Raw genomic sequence first — 26,536 nt, 5'->3', positions numbered from 1 at the left:
CTTTCTGTATGTTCATTAATTGTTTAAAATACAAAATGTTGCTACCCTGAATCTTTTGCTCCGCTATATATACATATACATATACAGTATATAGTTACAAACTTAAATAACTTTTTTTTTTCCTTAAGCAAAATAATTTTATTTAAGTTTGCAAATATATTAAGTCGGCTGTATAGTTATGACACTTAATGGCTACCTTAAAGCATATGGCGTGGAGATTCTTGCCAGGTGGCTTAAGCCAATCTTGATGTTTTTATGGTCTAGTTTTAATTTAAAATAATATTTGTAAAGATTTTATAACTATTTTACAATATATCTATAAATCAAAAAATAATTTTTACCAGATCTATTTCTTATTAATAATAGTTACAAATATTTTTCTTTTCATAGAAACGTAAAAAAAAAAAAGTATATGGTAATATGATTAACACAAACAATTCACGAGTGAAATTATTTACATTTTTGAGATAAAGAGATATATATTATTATTTTAAAAACTGAACACTTTTTATTTTCACAAATACAAAAAGGAACCAATATATCTAACCAATATATCGTTGAAGATGTTAATGTTTCCACGATTGTATCGTATAAATATTCTGAAAAAACAAAAAATTCTGGGTAGCGTCTGGTGTACCTTACACATTAGTGACACAAAGTGGCAAGGATTCTAAGGATGTTACTTTTGTCTTGAGATCAGGTTAATAGCAACCTGCAGTCACTGCTACAGTACCCACCTGATCAAACATTAACAATAACAACAAAAATCAAATGACATAGCATTACCTTTTAAACCATTTGTTCGCTAGAGTGAAGGGCAAAACCTTTCAACCTTAATTACCAATAGAAAACAAGAATAAAAAAATTAAAAAAATACAATTGTAATAATAATAACTTTCATAATACTAGCTATAATAATTACAAACATAACAATTTAATGACCGATAAAAATGGTGTAACTCATACAAATGTCTAAGCAAAGGGTCGGTCCTTTTTTTATTGAAACCATCTGGTTGTCTCAGACCTAGTTCAAAATCACATGCTGAAACAAAAAATGAACTACCTGAGTTGTCCGCTTTTATTTTAAATTTTTTATACTATGGTCTAATGCTTTGAAAATAAACATTGGAAACTACAACTTAAATGGTGTTGATATATTGTTTAATACTAAAATACAGAATCAAACATGGGGTCAGTTGTTTGAGTTTTTCTGAAACATAATTGTGCAAATGTTTGTTCTGAAATTGAATAATCATTTACAATATGAATCATTTGACTGTGGAGTCAAATGTATAATAAAAAACGCTTTTACAGAACAGAATTACAATAACGAATAAATATTTACACAATAATGTAGCATTTCAGATTTTAAATATTTCAAAAATAATCAAAAGAAAAAAATTTTGTTTCTCACTTTATAAATTTATAAACTTTTTTTTCAATGGGTGATAAACTTGTTAGCAATAAAAGTATTTTTTTGAAACAATGATAAGTGGATTTGAGTACTTTGCAATAACAACTGCTACATATAACAGCCTCAAAGAAAAAATTATAAACTTTCTAGTTTTACAATAATGAGCAGCCACGGAACAAAGCGGTTGCTTTAGAATTAAAAGGTTCGAGGTTAAAAGTCTGTTCTAGCCATATTTGTGATACCGTTAAGAAAGGCAGGTTGAACTATTAAGAAAAATACTCTACCATGATACTTTATGATAAAACTGTAATGTCTTGGGGCACTTAAATAACCAAAAAAAACGCATTAAAAAAACAAATATTATAAGTGAAATTTATTCATAAACATATCTACAAAAAGTTTTTTTAAACTCATCAGAGAAAAGGCATAAAAATTGCGTTCAATCTTAGACATTCATGCTAAACAAAGTTTATTAAAGATCATACTGCAGTAGCGTTCAGGAACAGTTTGTTGAAAACTAGAAAAACGCCACAAGGTTTATTTTATTATTGTACAATAAATACGAGAGAAAGTTAGTAAAAACAAAACTACATTTGCAATTAGACAAATATGGTGTTAGACTTTTTTATACTATATCAGAACATTATTTGTAAAGATTTGAGAATAATTTTTTTGTAAATTATAAAATATCATATTTTATAACTTACAAAAAAAAAAAAAAAAAATGATATTTTATAATTTACAAAAATAAGAATTATATAGAAGTTGCATGAGAATTATAGAGTTCTATCTATTTTAAATGTTAAGACAATTTAACTTTCGATATTTCATTATTAAAATATTTTACTGCAGTTATTCTTAACAATTATAAGCTATACGTCGTTCATGTTATGTTATATGGATTTTCCAGGTCAACTTTGGTAACTTTCCAGGGCATTTGCTTCATCATTAGTAAATTTATTAAAACAAATTTAAATGAATTTACTCATTATAACTAAATCATGTAAAAATAAGTTATGCCTTTAAAATTAAACAGCTCAGAGTTCAACATTGTTCCACCTTTTTCTTTTCTACTTTACACAAACTATTTTGTATAATATCCTTTTGTTTAATACGATCAAAGTTTGTTTTTTTAAGACTCTTTCAAAAAAGCTTCTTTGCTTTTCAGCATTTATGGTTCCCAAATCTGACTTGTCAATTCAAGACGTCATTTCAATTTGCATGATTGCACTTTGCTTTAACTGCTTTTTTCTCTTATCATCTAAGATTTTTTGTTCTGAATTCATACTATGACACTTTTTTTTTGTCTCCATGTGATTCTAAATATTCTTTATATCAATTCTAATATTCTTTATATCTTTATATAGAACATTACTTTGTTAGTATCAATATTTCTTGTTACTATCAAAGAGATTTAAAGGCAATTGTTCTTTAATAAAAGGGAGCACAATAAAAGGTTGTTTTTTTTTTAATTTTCTACAAGAAGTTGTTTATTAAGGCTAAAGTCACAATTAATGGAAGATTGCCCATGTAAAGATCAAAGTCATAGTGTAAAATATGAAAGTAAATCAGTGTAATATGAAGGTTAATCAGTGTAATATGAAAGATTAAATAGCGTAGATAATTCAAAAAAAAAGCAATTCAAAATATTGCAATATAGTCTTAGTGGGTTTACATAGAAACAAATTAGCAATGTCTCTATCTGGAAATATTTCAAAAATAATTTTCCAGATTCAGTTAAAGAATTCATTGAATATTTAGAAGAAACAAAATTAAGCACCCAACGAATTTCAGCTTCAAGTGTGGATGTGTTTATCAGCATTTTATCTATTGTTTTTTGGTGTCCTGCTTGATTTTAGCATTCTGACACATGCTCCAAAACAAAAACAGAGTAAGTGGGATCATCAATTTGATACTCTTGCTAAAAAGAGTCTTCTGTGTGTATTTTACCTATCATAAGTGATGTTAAAGCAGCTTCTCCCATAATAGCATTATTAATATTTTTAGAAAAATAAATGCAAGTCAAAATAGAGTCTGTATTTTTCTTAACCAATGTTAAAAGTGTTTTTTATGAAGCCATTTTACTTTAAAAAGTATAAACAGTTTAGAAGCCAAAATTTCTCTAATTTTTTATTATATATATGTAAAGTAAAATAAATATGCAAGAAATATAAAAAAACTTGATATAGAATTAATATAATAAGATGAGAAATATTAAAAACAGCAATAATAATAATCTGATTTAAACAAAAATAGTATAAAAAGAAATACAAAGCTATAAACAAAAAATAGTAAACATATAATAATTAAATATTTAAAAAAAAAAAGTTTTTAAAAAAGGTGGGAGATACTAAAAACAAACAATAATAAACTGACATATATCAAATTTAATTTTATTTATTTTTTTATTTTCCTTTTTTATATTATCAAAATGCTCCAAGAAGACATATTGGTCTTACCACAGAGCTCCACACAGGAGCATTTAAACAGGAAGTTCACACCTAATTCCTTACCAATGTTGCTTTATTGGGCTAGAACCGGCTTCAAACCATGAACCTTTTGGTTCTGAGCCAAAACTTTAACCACTGCGTCATGGCTGCTCTTTTTCAGGACTTTTCCAGGATTTTTCAAAATAAAGACAAAAATTTAGAACTTCCAAAGTCCTTTTAGGATTTCTTTCAAATTCAAGGATTTTCCAGGACTTGTAGGAACCTGAGTATAGTTGCTATTGATTGGATAAACATAACAACTGATGAGATAAAGCAATGCAAAGAACACAATAACTCAAGATATTTACTTTTGTAATATTAATTTTGATTTAAAATTTTTTTTTTCCCTTATAAGATGAATAAAAAATTAGATTTTAATTTTGGTCAAGATGAATTAAGCTAAAATAAAAGCAAAACCAGTCACAACACTACAGATTTATAATTTAAAAGTTAAAATCTTATAATCACAAGCTTTTTATAAATGGATAATGATGTATCAAATGTTTAGTATAAAAATCTTGTTTGATTTTTTCAATACTTATTATTAATAAATTTTTATAAACAGTTAAAACAGTTCAGAAAAGAGAGTACTCACAAAAACCTTACTAATTTATGACTTACTATGAACTTATTAATGTAAATAGAAATACTAAAATTAAATTACTAATGTTAGACAAAATTGAAATGAGTTTATAACTAGTGCATTCAACTTTGAAGTCATTTTAAGTGTTGGAACAATGTGAGATAATTTCGAATAGTTAGATAATGTTTCATTTATGAATGAAGTAATAAATCAGTAGTTGTCAACATAGGATGTATGCCCAACAGGGGGCATTTTGACTGTTTAGGGGGGGGGGAGGCAGTAATATGATTGTTTAGAGGCAATAAAAAAAATTCAGTTACTAAAAAAAAAACTTATTTAAATGAATTAACAAAAAATCTGAAAGAGTTAATATATTTTCAACGTAACTTTTGAAACAGTTTCCCAGTACATTTTTAAGTATTATCTTTTTTTTCAGCCAAGTAGTGCAAGCAAGAAAGAAATGCAGCAGTACTCGAAGTATGTAAAGCTTAGCTTCATGACTGCTGTCCATGATGAATGGTTACTGTTTTACCTACTTTGCCAATCTATCAATTTACCTCATATTTCAGTATGCAGTACAAAAAAGAAAAAGCAGAAATGCAAAATGACGAGTCAGTGAAAAAATTATTTAGTATAGAAAAATTCATGGCAGGGTTTTTTGAAGAAACTAAAATGAAATATCCAAGTAAAACAGAATGAGTAAAAAAACTATTATTGTTTCTGTCTTCATAATTAGCTAAATGCAGATTTAGTTTGATAACTGATTTATTGCTTTAAAAAAGAAATTGGTTAGATATTACAGAACAGAGAGATCTGAAACTGAAATTGGAACCTTACATAAAATCTCTTTGAAAATAGCATCATACTACATTTTATTTATTTTGTAATTGTAATAAACTTAAATACATTTTGTTTGTTTGAATTATTATTTCTAATGAATAACTTGATTGTGGTTTTTTCCTACTGTTTATTATTTAAACTAATTAGTGAATAATTAAAAATTATGCATTTGCTAATAAGAAGACATTTTGAATTTTTAGAAGCTGTGGTGGGGCATGTCATTAAAAAAGTTTATAAACAAATTGAATGGTTTAGAAAAAATACCAGTAGTAATAGAAAAATCAGAACTGAATTTTTAAATAATTTTATTTTTCAGATTTATCCAAAAGCGTTCAAGTATTTGAAAGGGAAGTGAGTGTTATAGAGAGCTAGTACATATGTAGGTTGAACCTCTTTTGTTGTTAATTTTTCCAAATACTTTATTTATTTTTTCTAAACTACTTTTCTTCTCTGATGATTAAAAATAAAAAAACATCAGATTATTAAAATGTTTTTGAAGGTTAATTTTGTGATGAATAATGTGTATGCATGCAAAGGGAGAGGGAGTTAATAGAAACATGCAGATGGTTATACCCATGGAGAGGGAGTGTAAAATAAACAGTTTTACTGCATACATATTTTATGGATTCCTCTTGTTGAAAAGACCTAATGATTTTCTTGGCTTAAACTTGCATATATAAAGTAAAACTGCACACAGTGTGCCTGAACAAGATCAAGACTTTTTAAATAGTATTTTTACTTAGTAGGTCTGAAAACCGTTAATTTTTTTTTATGTAGTCATAAATGTTTGGATATAATGGATCATTTTAAATATTAATAAAAAGAGCAATAAAAACATAAAAACTTCATAATAAATTTATTCATATGTTGAAAAAAAAGGAAAGATTACATAATGAAAACAATTTAAAAAAGTATTTTTCTTTACACTTTTTTTTATTTGTTTACCTTTCAGTTTATATGATTTACATTTTTTATGTTTACATGATTTTCATCTTTTCTGTAAAAAAAATATATAACATACAATTGTTGCATACAATTGTTATTGTTTCAACAATTACTGTAATAATTTGAGAATGTTTTGACACCATCTTTGCAAGTTTACAAAAGTTACAAAGTTTTGAAAAAACATCCTTCTGTAACTTTTTAAAAGATATTAGGAACTTGATTTATTTGGCACCATAAACAACCATGTGTCGAAAAAAAATCAATTTAAAAGATTAACATTTTTTTAAAAGTGAATTTGAACCATTGCTTTTAACTTGTGTTAATGTGCTTTCAATCCAAAAATTCTCTGTTAAGATTAATGAACTTTAAATAAGATGACATAAAAGTTAAACTTTTTTTTCTCAAACAACATTTCAAAGAGAACTTTTTCAATAATAACAAGTTAATTATATAGTTCTTAATGATTTTTCATAAGCATCTCCAATAAAAGAAGATGGAATAAAATTTGAAATCTTTGACTAAGTTTACATTTACCATCTATTTTTGTTGTTATTGATGCAAAGAACTGATTTTTAGTGCTATTGATGCAAAGAACTAATTTTATTTTATTTTCTTTTGGCAATAAAATCTCAGTTTCAAAGAGTGGTATTTAAACTTTATGACCATGAATAGTCTGAAAAACCTATAAAAAGTTTTCTAAGAAGTCACTTTATGCTTACATAAAGTTCATATATATGAGGTAAAATAGATAAAAAAAGAGTTTTTCTGCAACCCTTAATCATATTTGGTATCTTGTGGTTTATAGCCATAGATATAAGCTTATCTTATATCTAATTCACTGCAAATTAACTCAGGAACCTAGGTTAATTTGCAGTGAATCCTAGAAATCTTTTTTTTATAATATGAAAGAAAAGGTAAAAAAAAAAAGAAAAGAGAAATCTTTGTTTGTTAGATAAAAACTAATTAATGCAAATTAGAAAAGAATTAAAAAAACAAAACAGATTTAGCAATTAGTGACTCTTGCTGTTCTATAGTTTGTTGTAACAAAAGTTCACTAGGCCTAAGAAAACTTTTACCTACCTAAGAAACATAACTAACATCTTTTTATCACTAAATTAATTTTTTGAACGATTGAAATTGGTATACAAATTAATTAATTTAACCTTATGAATATTTTAAATTGTATACTAAATTTTTAACTAATATGAAGATAACTTTGCAGCATTTTTAACTAACTAACTAATTTCCTTATTTTAATCTTGATAAAATAGATCAAATACTTATTCAGTCAGCAAGTTAGGTTTAGTTAGTTTGACCATATGTTTAGTCTCATGTATAAGAGTAAAAGATACAAATATTTTTGAATAAAATATTTTTTATATGACATTTTATTTTTGATCAAAGTACAATTTATTTTCTAAATAGTCTATCATTAAACTAATTTAGTTTATTTTACAAACTTTTTTAAGTATGAATTTTTTTAATTAATTTATTTTACAAACTTTTTTACATATGAACTTCATCATCATCAAACATAATCATCAAGTATCAACTTTTTTAGGTATAAAATAATCAAATTTATAAGTTTAGGTGAGACAACCTGTAGTAATTTTAAAACATTTTTCTGTATGCTTTACTTCAGGGATACTACTGACCTTTTCCTTTAAAACAGTACATACTGCTGCTTTAAAGCAGTACATTCAGGTTGGTCTGATTTTCTGATGGTTTTTTACCAAATTTATTTTTAATTCTCTGCTAAATGGCATAAAAAATGACACTAAGACCAACCACTTTTTATTATCTTTACTGTTGATAGTTTTGTAACTAATAAAAAAAAAAATTGTATTTAGCTTTGGTGTTCAAATCTAAAAATTAAATCTTTATAAATAACTTAAATAACAGTATTTTATATGTTTGCCTACAAGGTTGTAAAAATGTGACATCCATACTATATGTTATAATTTGAGATCTTTCCTCTCTAGTCCTTTTCTGCATTAAAGGCACAATATTTAAGACAGATTGGTATTTTCCCAGATTATAATCTTTTCAGCAATCATTTTTTTTTTACAAAATTTTTATAATTTTTACTCAAATCAGGCTTGGTGGATAAAGGTTTTGTATGTATAGTACAAAAAGATAGAGCATAGTACAGATAATCTGAAGATGTGAAGTTCAAATCCTACAAAAGTTTGTCAATCACACTCAGAACTTCTTGCTTATGAGGCAAGCGCTCTACCACTACACCACTACAGCATTTGATGTAGACTTAAATAGAAAATAATACATCTAAACTTTGTTCTATTTGTGTTAATAAGCTAACTAAAAAGTAAATTTAAATATTTTGTCTCAGAGGTAATCCACTGCTGCAGGGAGTTAGCTTTTGAATTGGTGAAACAATCATTATGACAATTATGACAGTTACAATAAAAATACAAAATAAAAATAAAATTTGTTTAAAGAAAACCAAAAAAAAAAGAATTAAAGAGAAGATAAAATTAGAGTAAAGTCTTTAGAAATTGAAAATCTAGCATTGAAAGCAAAAGTTTGAAAGTTGAGACAGCTAAACCATCACATGAAAGTTAATCAACCTCATAAATCCATCACCTTAATAAATTTTGAAGTAAGTTGCTGCAAATAAAACCAAAATGAAATATGCCTGATTTGAATGCTAGAGAATCACCCAATGTAGAAACACTTAAAATAAAAAGTAAAGAAAAAAATGTGATTTTAAGAATAGACAAACAGTTCAAAAATGTTTTTATTAATCTTGATTTAATCTTGAAATAAATTATATGATCAATTAAAAAAAAAGGCATCAGTGATTATATAAATTATGAGATTCAGGACAATAAAATTGTTAGAATCTCAATTAAGCATGTACAGTAATATCAATTCAAACAGTGATTACTAGACATTAATATAATGCTTTGTCAATCAGAAATGATATCAAAAGGGTTACAGAACCTGTATATGGTTTTGATAGCCATAATATAGAACTATACACTTTAAATATATAAATTATGGTCACGTTAAACAAGATTATTATTAATAGATAAACAACACACTAGCACTCCTAGTCTTAAAGTGTTGTCAACTAATCTGTCGTCACTTATTACCAAAATCAATGAAGTCAGAGCACAACTTGCAACATATAAGCCAAACATTTTTTTTCTTTCTGAGACTTGGTTTAAACAAATGCCAGATTTAAATATAACAAAATATCATTTTTATAGGCATGATTGTGATAAAAAAGTGGGAGATGAAGTTTTTATTTATATTAAAAACTCAATTGATATTTCTGAAGTTAGTATTGACCAAATCAATTCTAAGAATATTGAATTAGTATGGGTACGCTTCTAAATTGGAGAAGAAGAATTGGTAAAAAATATTATTATTTTAGAACATTTATAATCCTTCAGACGAAACCAAGAAACTTAATTATAGCTTCAATGTATAGTATAGCTTCAATGTATAGCTTCAATGTATAGCTTCAATGTATAGCTTCAATGTATAGTATAGCTTCAATGTATAGCTTCAATGTATAGCTTCAATGTATAGCTTCAATGTATAGCTTCAATGTATAGCTTCAATGTATAGTGCAAAAAATGTATACTAAGTAGTATATTTAAGTGCCAAAAATTGAGAATTATTTTTTGGCTTTCAGGCAAATTAAATTTTGACAAGATTATAAGGAGTAATGAAAATGCATACTCGTTTGGTGATAATGAATATCAATCTAATAAGTTTTTAAATTGTTCAGAAAACTACTTTTTTAAACAAATGGTGCAAGAACCAAATTTTCAAAAATCTTTGAACAAAATGACTAAAATTCTAGATTTAGTAATTGACAATGATAACAACAGAGTTTCAGACATGACTCATTTACCACCACTTGAGTAGGTGTGACCACCACTTAGAGTTATAAAGAATGCTCACCATCTGTTAAGATGGTGAGCATTCTATTTAATTTCAGTTTAGCAAACAAAATAATTTTTAAACAATTATATGATAGGTGACTATTTAAAAATTAATCCATAAATGCTAAACATTGATTAGAATGAATCTTTTGCTGAAAAACCTATCAACAGTTGTTATAAAATCTTTTTAAGTTGTTAGTTTGTAAGTCATAAATATTAAAAGCTTATGGACAAAAAAATCCCTGGTTAAACTGTGAGTTGAAGCAAGCAATAAAAAGCAAAAATAATATTTATTTATGAGTTAAGAAGCTTAACTTGTATAATAATGACTTGAAGAATGAGAGTAATAATAATAAAAAAAAAGTATGCAAATAAAAAGTAATTTAAAGTCAATGATAAAAACAAAAAGAAATATAAAAAGCATTGTATAAATATATAAGCAGTAAATCAACACTTATATAGTTAGACATTAAAGTAGTTGAAAATAAAGATGGTATTGTTGTCATTAATAAAGCACAAACAGTATGCACCTTGAATGACTATTTTAATTGTATATACATACCAATGTCGAAGTTTGTTCAAACCAAAAATAAATGTAAAAACACAGCCGCAACCAACAGTTATAGTTGAATTTGAAAATAACAAGCACGCAACCAAGTAATTGCAGCTGCCAAATACCTTTGTTAAGGTATATATAAAAACATCCATATTTGATCTGAAAGAACTATGGCTGAGTTTGTTAAGTTATTCAAAGAAAGATAGGAGGCTAACCAAGATTTACGTAAAAATGATATTCTTGATCAGCCCTTTAGATTTGTCATCTGCAGTGATTGGGTCTGCTGCGTTGATGTCACAGATGTCACAGACTGCATTGATGTCACAGACCCATTTATTTAATGGAAAAGAAAAATACCCATTCATCAATACCAAAAAGCAGCTGGTGCTCAAAAACCTCAACAAATAAAAAGCTTTTGGCATCAATAGCAAAACATCAATAGCAAACAATAAAAAAAAGCATTTTATAAATTTTATAAATATAAACAATAACTTTTCAAATGGGTATCACTATCTCAAGCTTAAATGTCTTTATACATCTTTAAACAAAGAAAAATTCCTTGAACTATTTGATATTGCTCTTTTCACATCTATAGACATATTTATACCAAAAACATGGTTTTGTGAACTATCATCTCCAAATATAAAAAATTATGATTTTTTCAGACATGAAATGGTCATGGTCATGGAGGAGTTGCTGTTTATTCAAGTTCAATAGGAGAATGGTCAAATTCAATAATGGTAATTCAGTAGGAATATGAATATGAATAATGAAGGATATATGGAGTGATGAAGTAATGTAGTAATGAAGTAACGTAAGAAAGTAATGAAGTAATGTAATGTAATGAATAAAGAGGAATGTAATGAGTATGAGGAATGTAATGAGTATGAGGAATGTAATGAGTATGAGGAATGAGGAATAATGAGGAATGGATGAGGAATGGATGGATGAGGAATGGAATGGATGAGGAATGAATGAGGAATGGATGAGGAATGAGGAATAATGAGGAATGTAATGAGTATGAGGAATGTAATGAGGAATGTAATGAGGAATGTAATGAGGAATGTAATGAGTAATGAGTAATGAGGAAGTAATGTAATGAGTAATGAGTAATGAGGAAGTAATGTAATGAGTAATGAGTAATGAAGTAATGTAAGAAAGTAATGAGTAATGAAGTAATGAAGTAATGAAGTATGGAGTAATGGATATATGGAATAACGAAGGATATATGAAGGATAATGAATAGGAATAATTCAATAGGAAATGGTAAATCAATAGGAGAATGGTCAAATTCAATAGGAGAATGGTCATGGAGGAGTTGCTATTTATTCAAGAACTTGCCTAAATGTAATTGAATTAAGTTTTTCTCAAATTCATTCTTGTTTTACTTTTAAACATTCTGAACAACTGTGGCTTTCATTTCCAATCAGTAACAAGTTGCTGATTGGTTGTATATACCGGCAACCAAAAATGATGGAAAAAACTGCCAATGAAATTTAAAATTGTATAACTTTGGCTAAGAAATCTATCAATAGTAACCATTTTTCAGGACTATTACTCACAGGCAATTTTAACTATCCTAACATTATTTGGAATGATGACTATTTAACAAACTTCAAAGGACCAAGCAAACCAATAGAAGCAAATTTTATTGGCACACTCAATAACTCGTTTTTGTATCAATGTATACATTCATCAACATTTTTACATATTTAAAAAAGATAATTGCATTAACAAATAAGATATTTTATAACAGATTCTCCAGAAAAAATAAGTAAAACAACCTTTAATCTGCCTCTTGAATGTGCAACACAAGGTCATTTACTAATTAAATTAAATCTCACCATTGAAAAATCAAATTCAAAGAAAGAAACATTTTATTAAGCTAAATCTGATTAAAATTTGTCAAATCTTTAAACATTTTTAAATATTAAATTTCAAAAGTTTTGATTTATTTAGATTAAGAGGACGATTGATGGATACACTAGGCACAAAGAGCTGAGGAAGAAAGTTGAAACAGATCGGTTGGTTCTTATTGATCCAGGATGAACAAACAATAAAGTTCAGGACTATATTAGTAAAGAAGATAAACCACCTTTTAAAAAATGTAAAAGAAAAATTTTAGATATAATGTTTTTTAAGATCTTTTAAAAGTATTCCAATATTTTTTAATTAACACCCCTCTCTCTCTCTCTCTCTCTTAGCAATAAACCAACTTTGGCTGATAAACCTGATAGATCTAAATTAAAATACAGATCTGGTCCCTCAGCCTTAGAAGTAAACAAGGAGATCACTAGAGAGGTTTGAATGCTGCAACCACACCAACATGTATGAGAACTGGTATCAGTTTAAGAGATCAAACTCTCTTCGTCTTTAGCATTGTAAATTATTTTGAAGGAGATCACAGAATTAAGGATAAGTAGAGAGTTGATCAGAGGAGGCAGGTACAAACTAATTCATTCTGAAGATAAAATGATACTGTTTTAATATTTTAGTTTTTATACTGAAATAATAAAATAATCTGTTTTAGACTGCTTATTAATGAAGTTATTAAATTTAAAGATAAAAATCTGTTCAGGCTATAAAATCATAATGAGTAAATGGAAACAATGAAGAACAAGTCATTTGTACTTCAATTTAATAGAAAAATTCTAAAGCACATAGAAGAATCGAGGAAAAGAGTTCTTATTGATAGACTAGCAGTATCAGTTACAAGTCCTGAATTTTCATCAAACAATGATTTTCTTTTTGGGTTTGTTTCCTGTGGACAGTAGAAAAACAAATGGTATGGCTATTGTACTCCAGAATCTGGTATAATACAGGAAAAAAATCATGAGCAATTGTAACTCTAGTCAGAGTTTTGGGACAACAAGTTCTCTGACTCTTGTGTTAGCAACATATTGCAGAGATCCATATTAAATGGAACATCAAAGCTATTTTTAAAGAACAAACTGTGGGACCTTCTAAACAGATGTATAGAAATTTAAATCACACTTGGATGAATAGTTATTACCCAATAGTTAGTTAAGAAGGAGTTGAGAAGAAATCATAAAGTTTCCTGAAAGTGAGCTGGTTATTGAAAGTGATCTTCATGGTTTATATCTCAAGTCTAGGAAATTCATTGCTTATTCCCTTGAGCAAAATGTTTTTCCTAGAAAATTACAATCACTTGGTGGAACACCTTGCATTCTATGTCAATTCTCTCAAGCTTGAAAATTTTCGTTTGTACTAACCAGGTGCTAACCATAAGGCCATCTTTATGTGTGACAGCATCTAATTGGGTCTTCTGGATATTACGTCTCCTTTTATTAACATCCTGAGTGATGATCAGAAGATTATAGTCTTTAAGGCTAACTTTATTGTTGTCCCATATTCGCTTCTTCATTTTTCAAATCTAGCAAAACTGAACATGCAGTAGTAAAAGACCTGGAGGCATACAAAGCTGCTAAAATCATCCAAAAGGAGTGGGATGATGATGATGATGATGGTAGTGCTTTATTAAAAAGTCTTTGAAACCATATTTGGTATTTTTCCCCAAAGTGTGCTACTATTGCATTGGCTGATCTGGATCTTGACAGGTCTACCAAAATGTCTGTCATAGGGAAGCTGCATTTCCTGTACCTGACAGGAAAGACTTAAGCTTAGAGGATCCTGGGAGGATACCCATTTTAGAATCTACTAAACTTGAAGACTTAATTTCGGAGGAGAGTTGGCTTCTGTTTATTATTACCAATACCACTAGTGTTATCAGGGAGTGATATCAGACTGAGGTAGACACCTCAGGAACTTGCATCTTATAAAGACTTTTGTAGCTTTGCAAGTGGGTTATGAGTCACTAATGATTGTGCAGAAAGAAAAATCGATCTTATCCAAGAATATGTTGATACATACCACAATGAATATCAACACCAGAATATATTGTTGGTTGACAAGAGCACAGAAAGATTGTCTCTAAAAAAATGCCACAGTCTAAAAAAATCGAAATAAATTGCAATGATTTTCTTTTAAACCAGTTTATTAACCAGTTTAGTTCTTTAAGAACTTTGTTAAAGATAATAAACTGATTTTTTAAAAAAATCATTACATTTATTTTTTTAAAAAACTATTAGTTTTATTTCTATTTTGTTAAGACTGGCATTTTTTAAGTTTTTTTTTTAAAAAATAATAAATTTTTTTTAGAAAATTAATTTTCATGAAAATTTATTTTTGGATTTAAAACTCCACTATGGCGTGTAATAGATAGGAAACTTTAAAACTATGTTTAAAGTAAAAAATTTTATTTTATCTTTCATTTTTACCCCTATTAAATAAGGATGATTATAAATCATTTTAAAGAAATGTTTAGCAACAATTCCTAACTATTCAAATAGCTATTTCATGAAATATTTAGGGAAGTTTACACTTTTGTATCTGCAAATTTAAAAGTATTTCATTTGAATAACCATTTAATTAAATTGTTATGATTTAACTATCATATTCTTTTTTCAATACTAAAAACGAAATCTTGGTGAACAAGATTGAAAGCAGAAAGCTCAATACTACAAGAGACAAAATTTAACTATTTTACTTTCAATGTTTTATTCATTTATACATTTGTCTGTTATTTTGTTAAATGTTAAGTGTTTAGGTTACCTTGCTGAGCCATGTAAGAATAGAACATATGCTGCCATTATATCCTTTCTTTACATAGTTATCTGTTTTCCAATTATCATCTTGTACCATCCACTGTAAAACATACAAAAAAATTTATCTCAATGTGTTTTTTATACAAAACATAGAGAATCAATTTAAATTTAAACATTTTAAAATCACTAAAACATAAACAGATAAGATTAAAAACAATATATAAACTATACCTAAATACAAATTATTCAAACTTTAATAAATAAAACTCCTAATGGCTTACATCCAATTTTTCTTGGCATTTTGGGTAGTTATTATTGATAGGTATAGAACATGGACAAACTCTTTCAACCTAGACACAAAAAAAAGTATAATAAATCTTATAACTCAGCAATGTCAAATGAAAAAGAAAACTCTTACTTTACTAAGATAATTCAATATTGAACATTTGCTACCATCAACTCCTTTTAACTTGTAAAATGGGTTAGTTTTCCAATATGCTTGCATCCACTTTTTAAAGTAAAATAAATAGTAAAGCTTAGATAAAGTTTATATAATAAAACTAATAATTCTTGAAATTTTTACTACATAACTAAAAAGTTATTATTCAATAATTTTGTTGATTCCACAAATTATGATCTTTACTTATTTATTAAAATAAAAATAAATGTTTAAACACAATTTTATTGCTATATAATGCATATTCAATGTAACCATTATGTAATTTTTGCATGACCTCCCTGGTAGTACTGCCCTCAACTTGTTTCTCCATGCAGTGGCCTTGTTCGTAGAGGTTTGTGTTTTGGAGTTATAGAGTTGAGAGAGGGTTATAACCACAAAAAGTAGCCTTTGCGACTGCAGTGGCCTTGTCAGCCTTGCCAAGGTGAGTAATTAAGAAAAAAAAGAAGAACAAAACAGGTGTTCTTTGTACCTGTAATTTATTTGATCATACATTAGTTGATCAAATAAATTACAGGTACGTTTGACTTTATCATGTTTAAGCCTGGTTGAAAAAATGTCAAAATCTGTAGTTTGATAAGAAAAGAAATATACCCTTTAGATATATTTTAAGAGTATACCTTTTACAAAGAGTTTCTACGAATAATTTTTTTTTTAAATGCATTTTTCTTAAAATATATAATAAGCATCTTTAAGAGTTTTGAAAAACAGCTGCAGTTCTGTTTGGGTCATGAAAATATTTTCTGTTATGCCATTTCTTCAATTTATTTAAACTATGCACATCATATTCCTTTTTTACAATTACTTGGTGGATTGTAACGAGGTAATACCATATTTAAACCCTGGTCAAGGATCATTTAGCAGTGTTGCTGAGATTAAGTGATTTTTGATGGGTTGACCACTATTACAAAACTGTATCATTGTAATTAAATTGATTCATAAGGCATCATCTGGAAATATACTATTGCCAAAACTTTGCTCTCTTTGCATAGCAATTGTTAAACCCTTGCAAAAAAAAGCTGTTATTTCTACTTAACAAATTACTTACAGCTTTAGTCTTCTGTCACTTAAGTGATCAGAACTTGGCTAGTTTTTTACATACTAAGTTAGGCTTGCTCCAATGAATGTGTTTACAAACACTGTGCATCCCTTGTAACTTGCATTTACAAAGTAAGTAGGTTTTAAAGAAAAGTAATGGCCACTGAATAAAGGAATGATGTTTAATATGTCACTCTTATAATTTCATCACAACAACAGCAAAGCTAAAACAAGAAGAATGGTTATAACTTCATTCTTATATTCATTCTTATAACTTCATCACAATTCATATTTTTATAATTTTGTGAAAATGATTAGCTTTGTAATCACTGATACACCATTGAAACAACGCCATTAGCTCTGACCACTTTATTTCTTTTGTAAAGCATGTTAGATATGCATGTAAAAAAATGTGTTGATCTTAAAAAGAGACTTCTCATGAATTATCTCTTCTAAATCTCTAAATCATATTCAGTAATAGAAAATTCAAAATTTATCTCTTAACTTTGCCTGGTGTTTTTTTGAATGCTCTAAATGACAAGAGACAATGTTACAAAGAGCAATACTTTTTAATAAAAGAATAAAAGCAGTAAAATTCCTAATAACAATACTCTAATTAATAACTATGTTATCAAAAACTCTGCTCTCAATAGTTTCATATCTCTGATAACTATGATTATTAATAGTTTAAAAGATAACTCAGTTATCAATAGTCTAATATCTGACTTACTAACTAATGTGACTTCCTAACTATGGCTGACTTGCTAACTAATGTGACTGAAACATTCTATTGTGCATTAGATGGAGGCTGCAAGGCAAGAGTTATTGTTTTTGACATATATAAAGTTTCTATAAAGTTTAGCATGCTGGTCTTCTCCACAAACTTGCTTGATATGATGTATCTATGAAAGTTTTGAGATTATCAAATCATTTCTTTCTAACAGATTTACTAAAGTCATCTTGGAAGACCAGCATTCTTTTCCATTTCCAGTAACTTCTGGGGTACCTCAAGGTTCTAGCTTCAGCCCTGCTATGTTTTTTACATAAACTAATGATTTTCCTGAATACCTTACACCTAAAGTGGCTCTATTTGCTGACAACTCAACCTTATATTAGAACAGGTAGCCTGAATACTCAAATTTGATCTCGCTTTTGTAACAGAATGAGGCTTGCAGTAACTTGTTAGTTTTAACTCCAACAAATTTCAGCTATTTACTGCAAACAACTATCATAATATTGTGGACATTCCTATATTAATAAACATTAGCCCTCTCACTGATTCCTCTACTTTATGTTTTCTTGGATTATTGTTCACTACTGACCTCTCATGGAAACCATACATTCAAAGTATGTATGGTTTGCATATAATTTCAAAGTTGTTGTTTTGTAAGGTTGCTTCTCTTCAAAACCCCTACAAATCTTTCCTCTAAACCCCTACAAATCATCCCTCTAAACCCCTACAAATCTTTAATTTTTTTCATGTATGGAGTATTTTCATATTTGAGATGATTCTTCAAATGCTCTTTCTCATTTAGACAGGTCCAAAAATGCATTGTAAACATAGTTGGACTTCATCTCCCAAGCTTGCGCTTCTCTCTATCTTTCTTACTTTTTTTACAAATAAATATCTATTTCTTAATTTTTTTTACAAATACTACCACGATCACTGCTCAAACAAACTCCCTCTGGTTCTATCAACTATATATATACATATATATATATATATATATATATATATATATATATATATATATATATATATATATATATATATATATATATATATATATATATATATATATATATATATATATATATATATATATACATACAGTATTCAAAAAAAGAAATCGTACACTTAAAAAAGAAATCATAATTTTAAAGATTGCATCAAAAAAATGAGTTGTCTGTTATATATTTAAAAGTTTTTTTTAAATATCTTATCAAGTATTGTTTTAAGAATTTATTTGTGTATTGGTGAATTAATTGCTTTTCAAACCTTTTGCATTTTACACAATGGATGCATAAAATTGACTGCAAAAAAAATATTCGTACAGTTTAAAAATAATGTCAAATTGATCAAACTCCATGAAAATTAGTATCAAGTGGGGCCTTTTTTAGCATTGATGGGCTCATCTAGATGATTTGGCATTGAATTTATCAAATTTTGGGTCTCTTCTGTTGTTTTATTATCCCATGCCGTTATTATAGCTTCTTTCAAGTTGTCTTTGCATCAAAATGCTCAGTCACAAATTTCTCTATCCAAAATATACCACCAATTTTAATCCCAAATGAGATTTCATTCACAGTAAAAATGAGATTACAAATGAGATTTCATTCACAGTAAGGGATAACTTTTTTTTATCCATCACAAGTTCACTATAAAAAAAACAACATTAACAGACTAAAAGTAAAAAACTTCTTTAAAAAAAAAAAATTATTATTATTATTATTATTATTATTATTATTATTATTATTATGTTATAATATATATTATTCAAATCAAAATAAAATTTCAATAGCCATGATATAAGCAGATTAAAGCGGAACATATTCTAAAATCTAAATACTTATTTTAAAATAACCTTCCAAAACAACCCTTAATCGTAATATATACATAATATATATAATAATAACAACCCTTAATCGTAATATGTAATATAACCCTTAACCGTAATATAATAAAAACATATATACATATATTCTTATAGTTTGATATTTAAACAAATCAACTAGATGAGGCCATCAATGCTAAGAAAGACCCCACTCAATACTAATTTCCATGGAATTTGATCAATTTGACATTATTTTTAAACTGTACGATTATTTTTTTTTGCAGTCAATTTTATGCATCCATTGTGTAAAATGCAAAAGGTTTGAAAAGCAATTAATTCACCAATACACAAATAAATTCTTAAAACAATACTTGATAAGATATCTAAAAAAAACTTTTAAATATTTTAACGGACAACTTATTTTTTTGATGCAATCTTTAAAATTATGATTTCTTTTTTAAGTGTACGATTATTTTTTTTGCATTCTGTATGTATATATATATATATATATATATATATATATATATATATATATATATATATATATATATATATATATATATATATATATATATATTATTTGTATTTGTATTTAGTCAATTATTTTTACTTTTGTAGTAACAAATATATACTACTATATATATATATATATATATATATATATATATATATATATATATATATATATATATATATATATATATATATATATTATATATATATATATATATATATATATATATATATATATCACCATAATATAAGCATAATGGTTCCACAAATGCAAGTTTTTAAAAATAGTTTTTGCATACAGTGAAATAGAAAATGAAGGAAAATAACAATATGGGGAGCTTTAATAAGTTACAAACCTTATTAGTTTTAGGTAGGAAAAAAAACAACAAATTTTTAAACATTTTAAAATACAAACTGCACTGAATTGTACATTTGATACTAATATCGGTTGTGAATCCTGAGAATTTAGCTCCTTATAAAACTTTTGAATCAAAAATTTTATAAATTTTTCATTTTTTTTTTTAGGTTATTTAAAAAGTCCTTACAGACTTATAACAGAGCACCACATAAGAGCATTTAAAAGGAAGTTCGCACTTCCTTATTGTTGATATAAAACTTGCCCAGAGGTGGCGCTGAACCACGGATCTCTAGCTTCTGAGGCAAGCGCCCTAACCACTGTGATACGACTGCTAATTAAAGTTACTAAAAACGTTTAAATGATATTTAAAAGAAATTACTTAAAAATAACTAGAAATATTTAATGTTTCAAACATTTTACAAAATTGAAATAAAAAAGTAAATGATTGTTTTTTATAGCACATGAATCAACTTACATTACTTTTGCTAATTATGTATTAATTATTATGTTTATTATTTGCCCAATATAAAATCATTACAAAAATAAAATTTTATACCAAAAACCTGTTTTTGCATTGTGGAAAGACGCTGCTGTTTGGAATCTTACAGTTTTCTTTCGGGCATTTGTTTTCTACCTAGTTATTAAGATAATTATAATCATTATTGAAAAAAAGTTAAAAAAAACTATTGTTAACACTTAATGTAATAGAAACAGAGGTTACAACCTGACTTAGATAATAAAGAACTGAACAAATAGACCCTTCAACTCCATATTCTTTATACACTGAGTACTTTGCCAGCCCTTCATCAATCATCCACTACGCAAGAAGAGAACTTTATACAATATGACATAACTTTTACATTAATTCTACATATATAAACCAAACACTAAAATAACAATAATAAAAATTGAAAGTGTTATTTCATTTTTTATTAACAAAAAATATAAATATATTAAAATTTAAAAAAATGCAAATATGGTGTTCAAGATTACTGTTAAATAAAAAACAGTGACCTATTTTAACTCATTATTAAACTTTTTGAATATTGAATAATACTTGATTTAATATTAATTTTTATACTAATGAAATGAGAAAAGTGTAATTCTACTTTTAACTTATAATCTCAAGTCGAAGTAAAAGCTGACTCATCAAAATACATATGGTGAACAACTTTATTGTTGACAGAACCAAGATGCATTAAGACATCAAATATATTTTGCAGCGTACAATAACATTAAAAAAAATTTTAAACCACATGTTTTAACATTGTATCCCTATGTTAAACTTTTTAACAAGGTAATACATATATTTACACACATTAAAATTGTTTAATGCAAACACTTTGATTGATTTTTTGTTTTTGTTTCTTAACAGAATCAAGCTATTAAAGAAAATGAACATGCTGGCCTACACGCTACTAATGTGACTCAAAAGGCCGTTTATATTTGGGTTTTTAAGGGTTTTTTGTCAAATTTTTTTATTGTTTTTGAAGGTTTATTGTTTTTGAAGGTTTTTAGATTAAGCTTACTTTAGGAAAAATAATTAAGATATAAAGTTCAACTGAATTAAATGTTTTGTATGTAACACTGTAACCTTAGTATTATGATACATCAAAAAAAATATATATATATATATATTTATATTTATATATATATATACATATATATATATATCCTATAAAATATATAAATATATATATATATATACATATATATATATGTATATATATATATATATATATGTATATATATATATATACATATATATATACTATAAAATATATAAATATATATATATATATACATACATATATATATATATATATATATACATATATACATATATATATATATATATATATATATATATATATATATATATATATATATATACATATACATAAATATATATATATATATATATATATATATATATATATATATATATATATATATATATATATATATATAAATATATATATATATTAGGGTAATGACTTTTATAAAACCTTGTTTCCCTGTATCATAGTTTGATGAGCTTTCATTTAAGATTAAACAAAATGTTACATTCAAGCACAAAATGATGTTAAGAATTTTATTTATTAGCTCTTTGGCCAAATTTTTGAAGTCACTGTAAGCAAATACAAATTAAACACAAGCTGTAGTGTCACATGCATACAACATTATATATGATTATCAAATGCACAAGGAAGTCAAATAATCACGATAATGTCATTAGAGAGAATGAATCTCAGTGGGAGATTGACCTTATTGCAACAGGAGTTGTGCAATACTTGCATAACTTTGATGGCACACTCGCAGCACTGGTTGCTTCAATTTAGTTCATCTGTTTTCCAGTGGGTTTTCAAGCAATTGAAAGCTTTTGGGTAGTCATTCAGAGCTTCAGATAGTTCTTCAAAATCGTTAACACAGAACAATTGACTGCTGAATCAATGGTCAGCCCATGAGTAAGAAATGAATGAACATATTTAACGCAACTTAATCTGGCTTTCTGGCCTCAGAATAAACGCAAGAAGGGCTGGAATAGCACGAGAGTTCCAGTGTGCATTGCTGATGTTTGGGATCTGTTCAAAACTCACGAAGAGGATCTCATTCCTCTCAGTTAAGTGACACGAGTGAGGTGGTAGAGAAACTTCATTTTATCTCACCAGCCGCCTGTTTCCTTAATCTCAGTTTTACCTTTGCTAAAGGCTGTTTCAATTTATCATAATTGCTCATCAAATCCTGCACAAAGAAATACTCGATGTTTGGTGATTTAGATGACCCATGGAGCTCATCATCAATGACAACGCGAAGAATGCAGTCTAGCACATGGTGCTGGCAACTGATGAATTTGGGATTGAGGTGACCTTTCTCTTCGAACATTTGCTGCAGCCAAACAACAATGCCTGTCTTTTTGCCAGTATTTACATTTCAGGCCTTGTTAAGAAGCGTTAAGCAGCTCGCATTTTGTCTGCGAAAAGACAATATGCCTTTACGTAAAGCAGTTTTGCGCAAACAAAAACTTTTATCTCTTAGAATATTTAAATTATCTTTTGATGTTGTTGACGTGACGTTTATTAAGAAGAAATAAAGTCGTAAGTAAAAGCATTTAACCGCAATTGTAAACTAATAGATTTTTGTTAAAGAAACATTTAGTTTAATAATATTTTTTGGTAATGTTAAAAATTAGTTAAAAAAATAAAGTGTTTTAAGTTTTATCTTAAGGAAATAAATATATAAATTCCTTTTAAATATAATAATTATTTTTTGTCATAATAGTTTAACAAATACACAATTTATTTTGATGTAAATATTTTATTTATAAGATAATTTGTTTATTGTTAATTCAATAACGTAAAGTTTTAATGACGTTCGTTTAATTTATGAAAATAAATTATGATTACAAAAATGTTATCAGTTATTGATAAATAATAAAAAAAACTCTTTATTGTTTAAAAACATTATTAAAAATAGTTCACAAAATAAATAAGAAAAAATTATTAACAGTTAATAAAATAACCATAAACCAACTGTAAAATTATAAGAAAATAAACAAATATTATTTTACGTTTTATAAAAACAATATTTTTTTCAAATTAAAATTTAGTTCATATTTGAAAAAAATAATAAAAATGATTTTTCAAAGAGGAACTTAGATTTTATTTGTAACTTTTGTTATTGTGAGAAAAAAAAAACTGTTTGTATGATTTTTAACGTTTTAATAAAATAACTTGAATTACAATGCGGTACTTGAAAAGACGCTAGGACGCAATATAACTTCTAACAATACAAAGTATATTTGCTGAGTTGAGTTACTTAGAAATGCATTATGCATTTTCATTACCCAGCGAAATCTCGTAACAAGGCCTGCATTTGTTGTGTTGGCAACAGTCATCACAACTGATCCCCACAGGCTGAACTTCTCTAACACATCCTGGAGTCCTTCTGTGATTGTTTGAGCTTTCCCGTCTTTCAATTTTAGCAATTTCATTCTTGAGGATCACAGCCTGATATTCAAAGCCCTTAATGTGTTTGTCATCAAAGTGTATGCTCCACTTCTCCAGATGAAGTGAGCTCACCAAGTGTTTCTTCACCTGAGCAGCTCTTGTGTAGATAGCCTTGTTGATTGCTGATTGACATGGGGTTGGGATTTCAATGCCCTCACCAGAAAGCTAAAGGCACACCACTGCTGCTCCGTGGGACAATAGCTTGGAGCATGTAACAAGACATCTTGCAATGCCTATTGGGCTATGCTTCCTTTTACTCATTGATGCTGCGTTGTCATTCTCCCAAGTACTGTCTGTACTGTTCTTGGATGAGTCCGTGCTACTTTCAGAACAATCAGGTAGCGCTAAGCTGGTAAGTGTGGACACAGTTGCTTCCATTGCCCACTTCCGCTTGGATGGGTGGATGGTATTGGCACTAGCAGGTTTGCCAGTCGAATAACCAACGTGACCTTTGCTCTCAATTTGCAGTTTGTAGAGGTTCTCATCCTCTTTGCACAATCATTTGTCTTTTATCTTGGCCATGTCAAACAGTTCATTCAATGAGTAAAAATTTGTTTTTTTTCTGCAGCGCTTGTAGTCTTTCAGAATTTTTTCTATTGTTCCCAAATGGCTTGATCAGATACATGCGGGAAGTTCAATGTTTTGCTCCATAGGTCTTTAAGCTTTATAGCAATTAAACTGATCCTCTCTCTCCTGTCTTTGACAGTGGATTCAAGAAATTTGAAGCGCCCAATGATGTAGTTTTTCAGGGGCATGCGACTCTGTTTGCTCAAGGGTGCTTCATAAATTGCCACGTTGCCTCTTCTTGATGGGGCTTGGAGCTGTACTAAGTTCTTTGTCCAGGTTTCCTTGTTCTTCTCCGTGTTAGAAGAGCTCTTCTTAAACGACATGCTGTCTTCTATTCAGCAACTGAAATAGGAAAGGCCTTTACATCAATATTAATTACATAACAAATTAAAGAAACTGTTATTAAGTTTTCAATTGAACTGTTATGGTCAATACATTTTATTTTAATAGAAGAAAATAACGATTATAGAAAATGAAAAAGCAGACACTAATAAAATATTATATGCTCAATTATAATTTGCGAAAGAGTTAAATGTAACTTACCAACTAATACAAAGATCTCTTTATACTTGAACTATAGAGAATTCACAATAATTAAAATTAGGCAATAATAATGTTGACACCAAATTAAGATAATTAAAACTCAACTATCCGCTTTGAAAAACTTGCTTTTATAACAGTTTATAGCAGACTGCAAAACAGCTGAAGAAAATTTTAGAACTCTACAGAAACTTCCCAAACAATTACATCACCATGATGTCACTGTCCTGGCTGACAGTGCACAGCGTTACATGATATTCTGGAAAGTTTGATACATATCTCTGCTACATAAATTATTACACAAGTTGGTTTCATGACTTATGCTATATACAGTATACATAAGCATTTTATGTAATTGTATTAACAATACAATTACATAAAATGCTTATCTATACTATATATAGTTTTTATGCAATTGTATTTACAATATATATATATATACATATATATATATGTATATATATATATATATATATATATATATATATATATATATATATATATATATATATATATATATATATATATATATATATATATATATACACACATATATATATATATATGTAAATATATATATGTAAATATATATATGTATATATATATATATATATATATATATATATATATATATATATATATATATATATATATATATATATATATATATATATATATATATATATATTGTTAATACAATTACATAAAATGCTAAAATGCCTACATAAATAACATTTCAAGGTGATTTGTGCGTGACTTTTTTCAATATTTTAATGGAATAAACGTCTTTTAAGTCATTAATAGAAAAAAGTTCATTCATTTGTGCTACAGGATATGTTTGAGAGAAAAAATCAAAACGTCATTACCCTAATATATATATATATATATATATATATATATATATATATATATATATATATATATATATATATATATATATATATATATATATATAGAAAGATATTGATATATACATATATATAAATATATATATATGTATATATATATATATGTATATATATATATATATATATATATATATATATATATATATATATATATATATATGTATATATATATATATATATATATATATATATATATATATATATATATATATATATATATA

The 26,536-nt window shown here is 26.9% G+C and overlaps 1 protein-coding gene across 2 annotated transcripts in view; it reads right to left on the bottom strand.

The window, feature by feature from the left end:
- Positions 1-331: 331 nt before the first annotated feature.
- Positions 332-26,536, bottom strand: part of LOC101237025 (uncharacterized) — a 46,129-nt gene continuing 19,924 nt past the window's right edge. The window contains exons 5-11 of one of the 2 annotated variants that reach the window (XM_065804179.1): positions 21,015-21,107; positions 20,847-20,924; positions 15,788-15,877; positions 15,651-15,719; positions 15,377-15,469; positions 787-832; positions 332-599 (exon numbers count right to left, since the gene is read on the bottom strand). In XM_065804179.1, the coding sequence (XP_065660251.1) occupies positions 806-832; positions 15,377-15,469; positions 15,651-15,719; positions 15,788-15,877; positions 20,847-20,924; positions 21,015-21,107 (450 nt within the window). In that variant the 3' untranslated portion in view covers positions 332-599; positions 787-805. The remainder of the gene's footprint in view (positions 600-786; positions 833-15,376; positions 15,470-15,650; positions 15,720-15,787; positions 15,878-20,846; positions 20,925-21,014; positions 21,108-26,536) is intronic. The other variant, XM_065804180.1, reaches the window with a different exon arrangement.

The sequence above is a fragment of the Hydra vulgaris genome, chromosome 08 (assembly GCF_038396675.1).
Source record: "Hydra vulgaris chromosome 08, alternate assembly HydraT2T_AEP".
In the NCBI taxonomy this organism is placed as follows: Eukaryota; Metazoa; Cnidaria; class Hydrozoa; order Anthoathecata; family Hydridae; genus Hydra; species Hydra vulgaris.
Note: the sequence above shows the minus strand (reverse complement) of the source record. Positions and strands in the feature narration are given on the sequence as shown.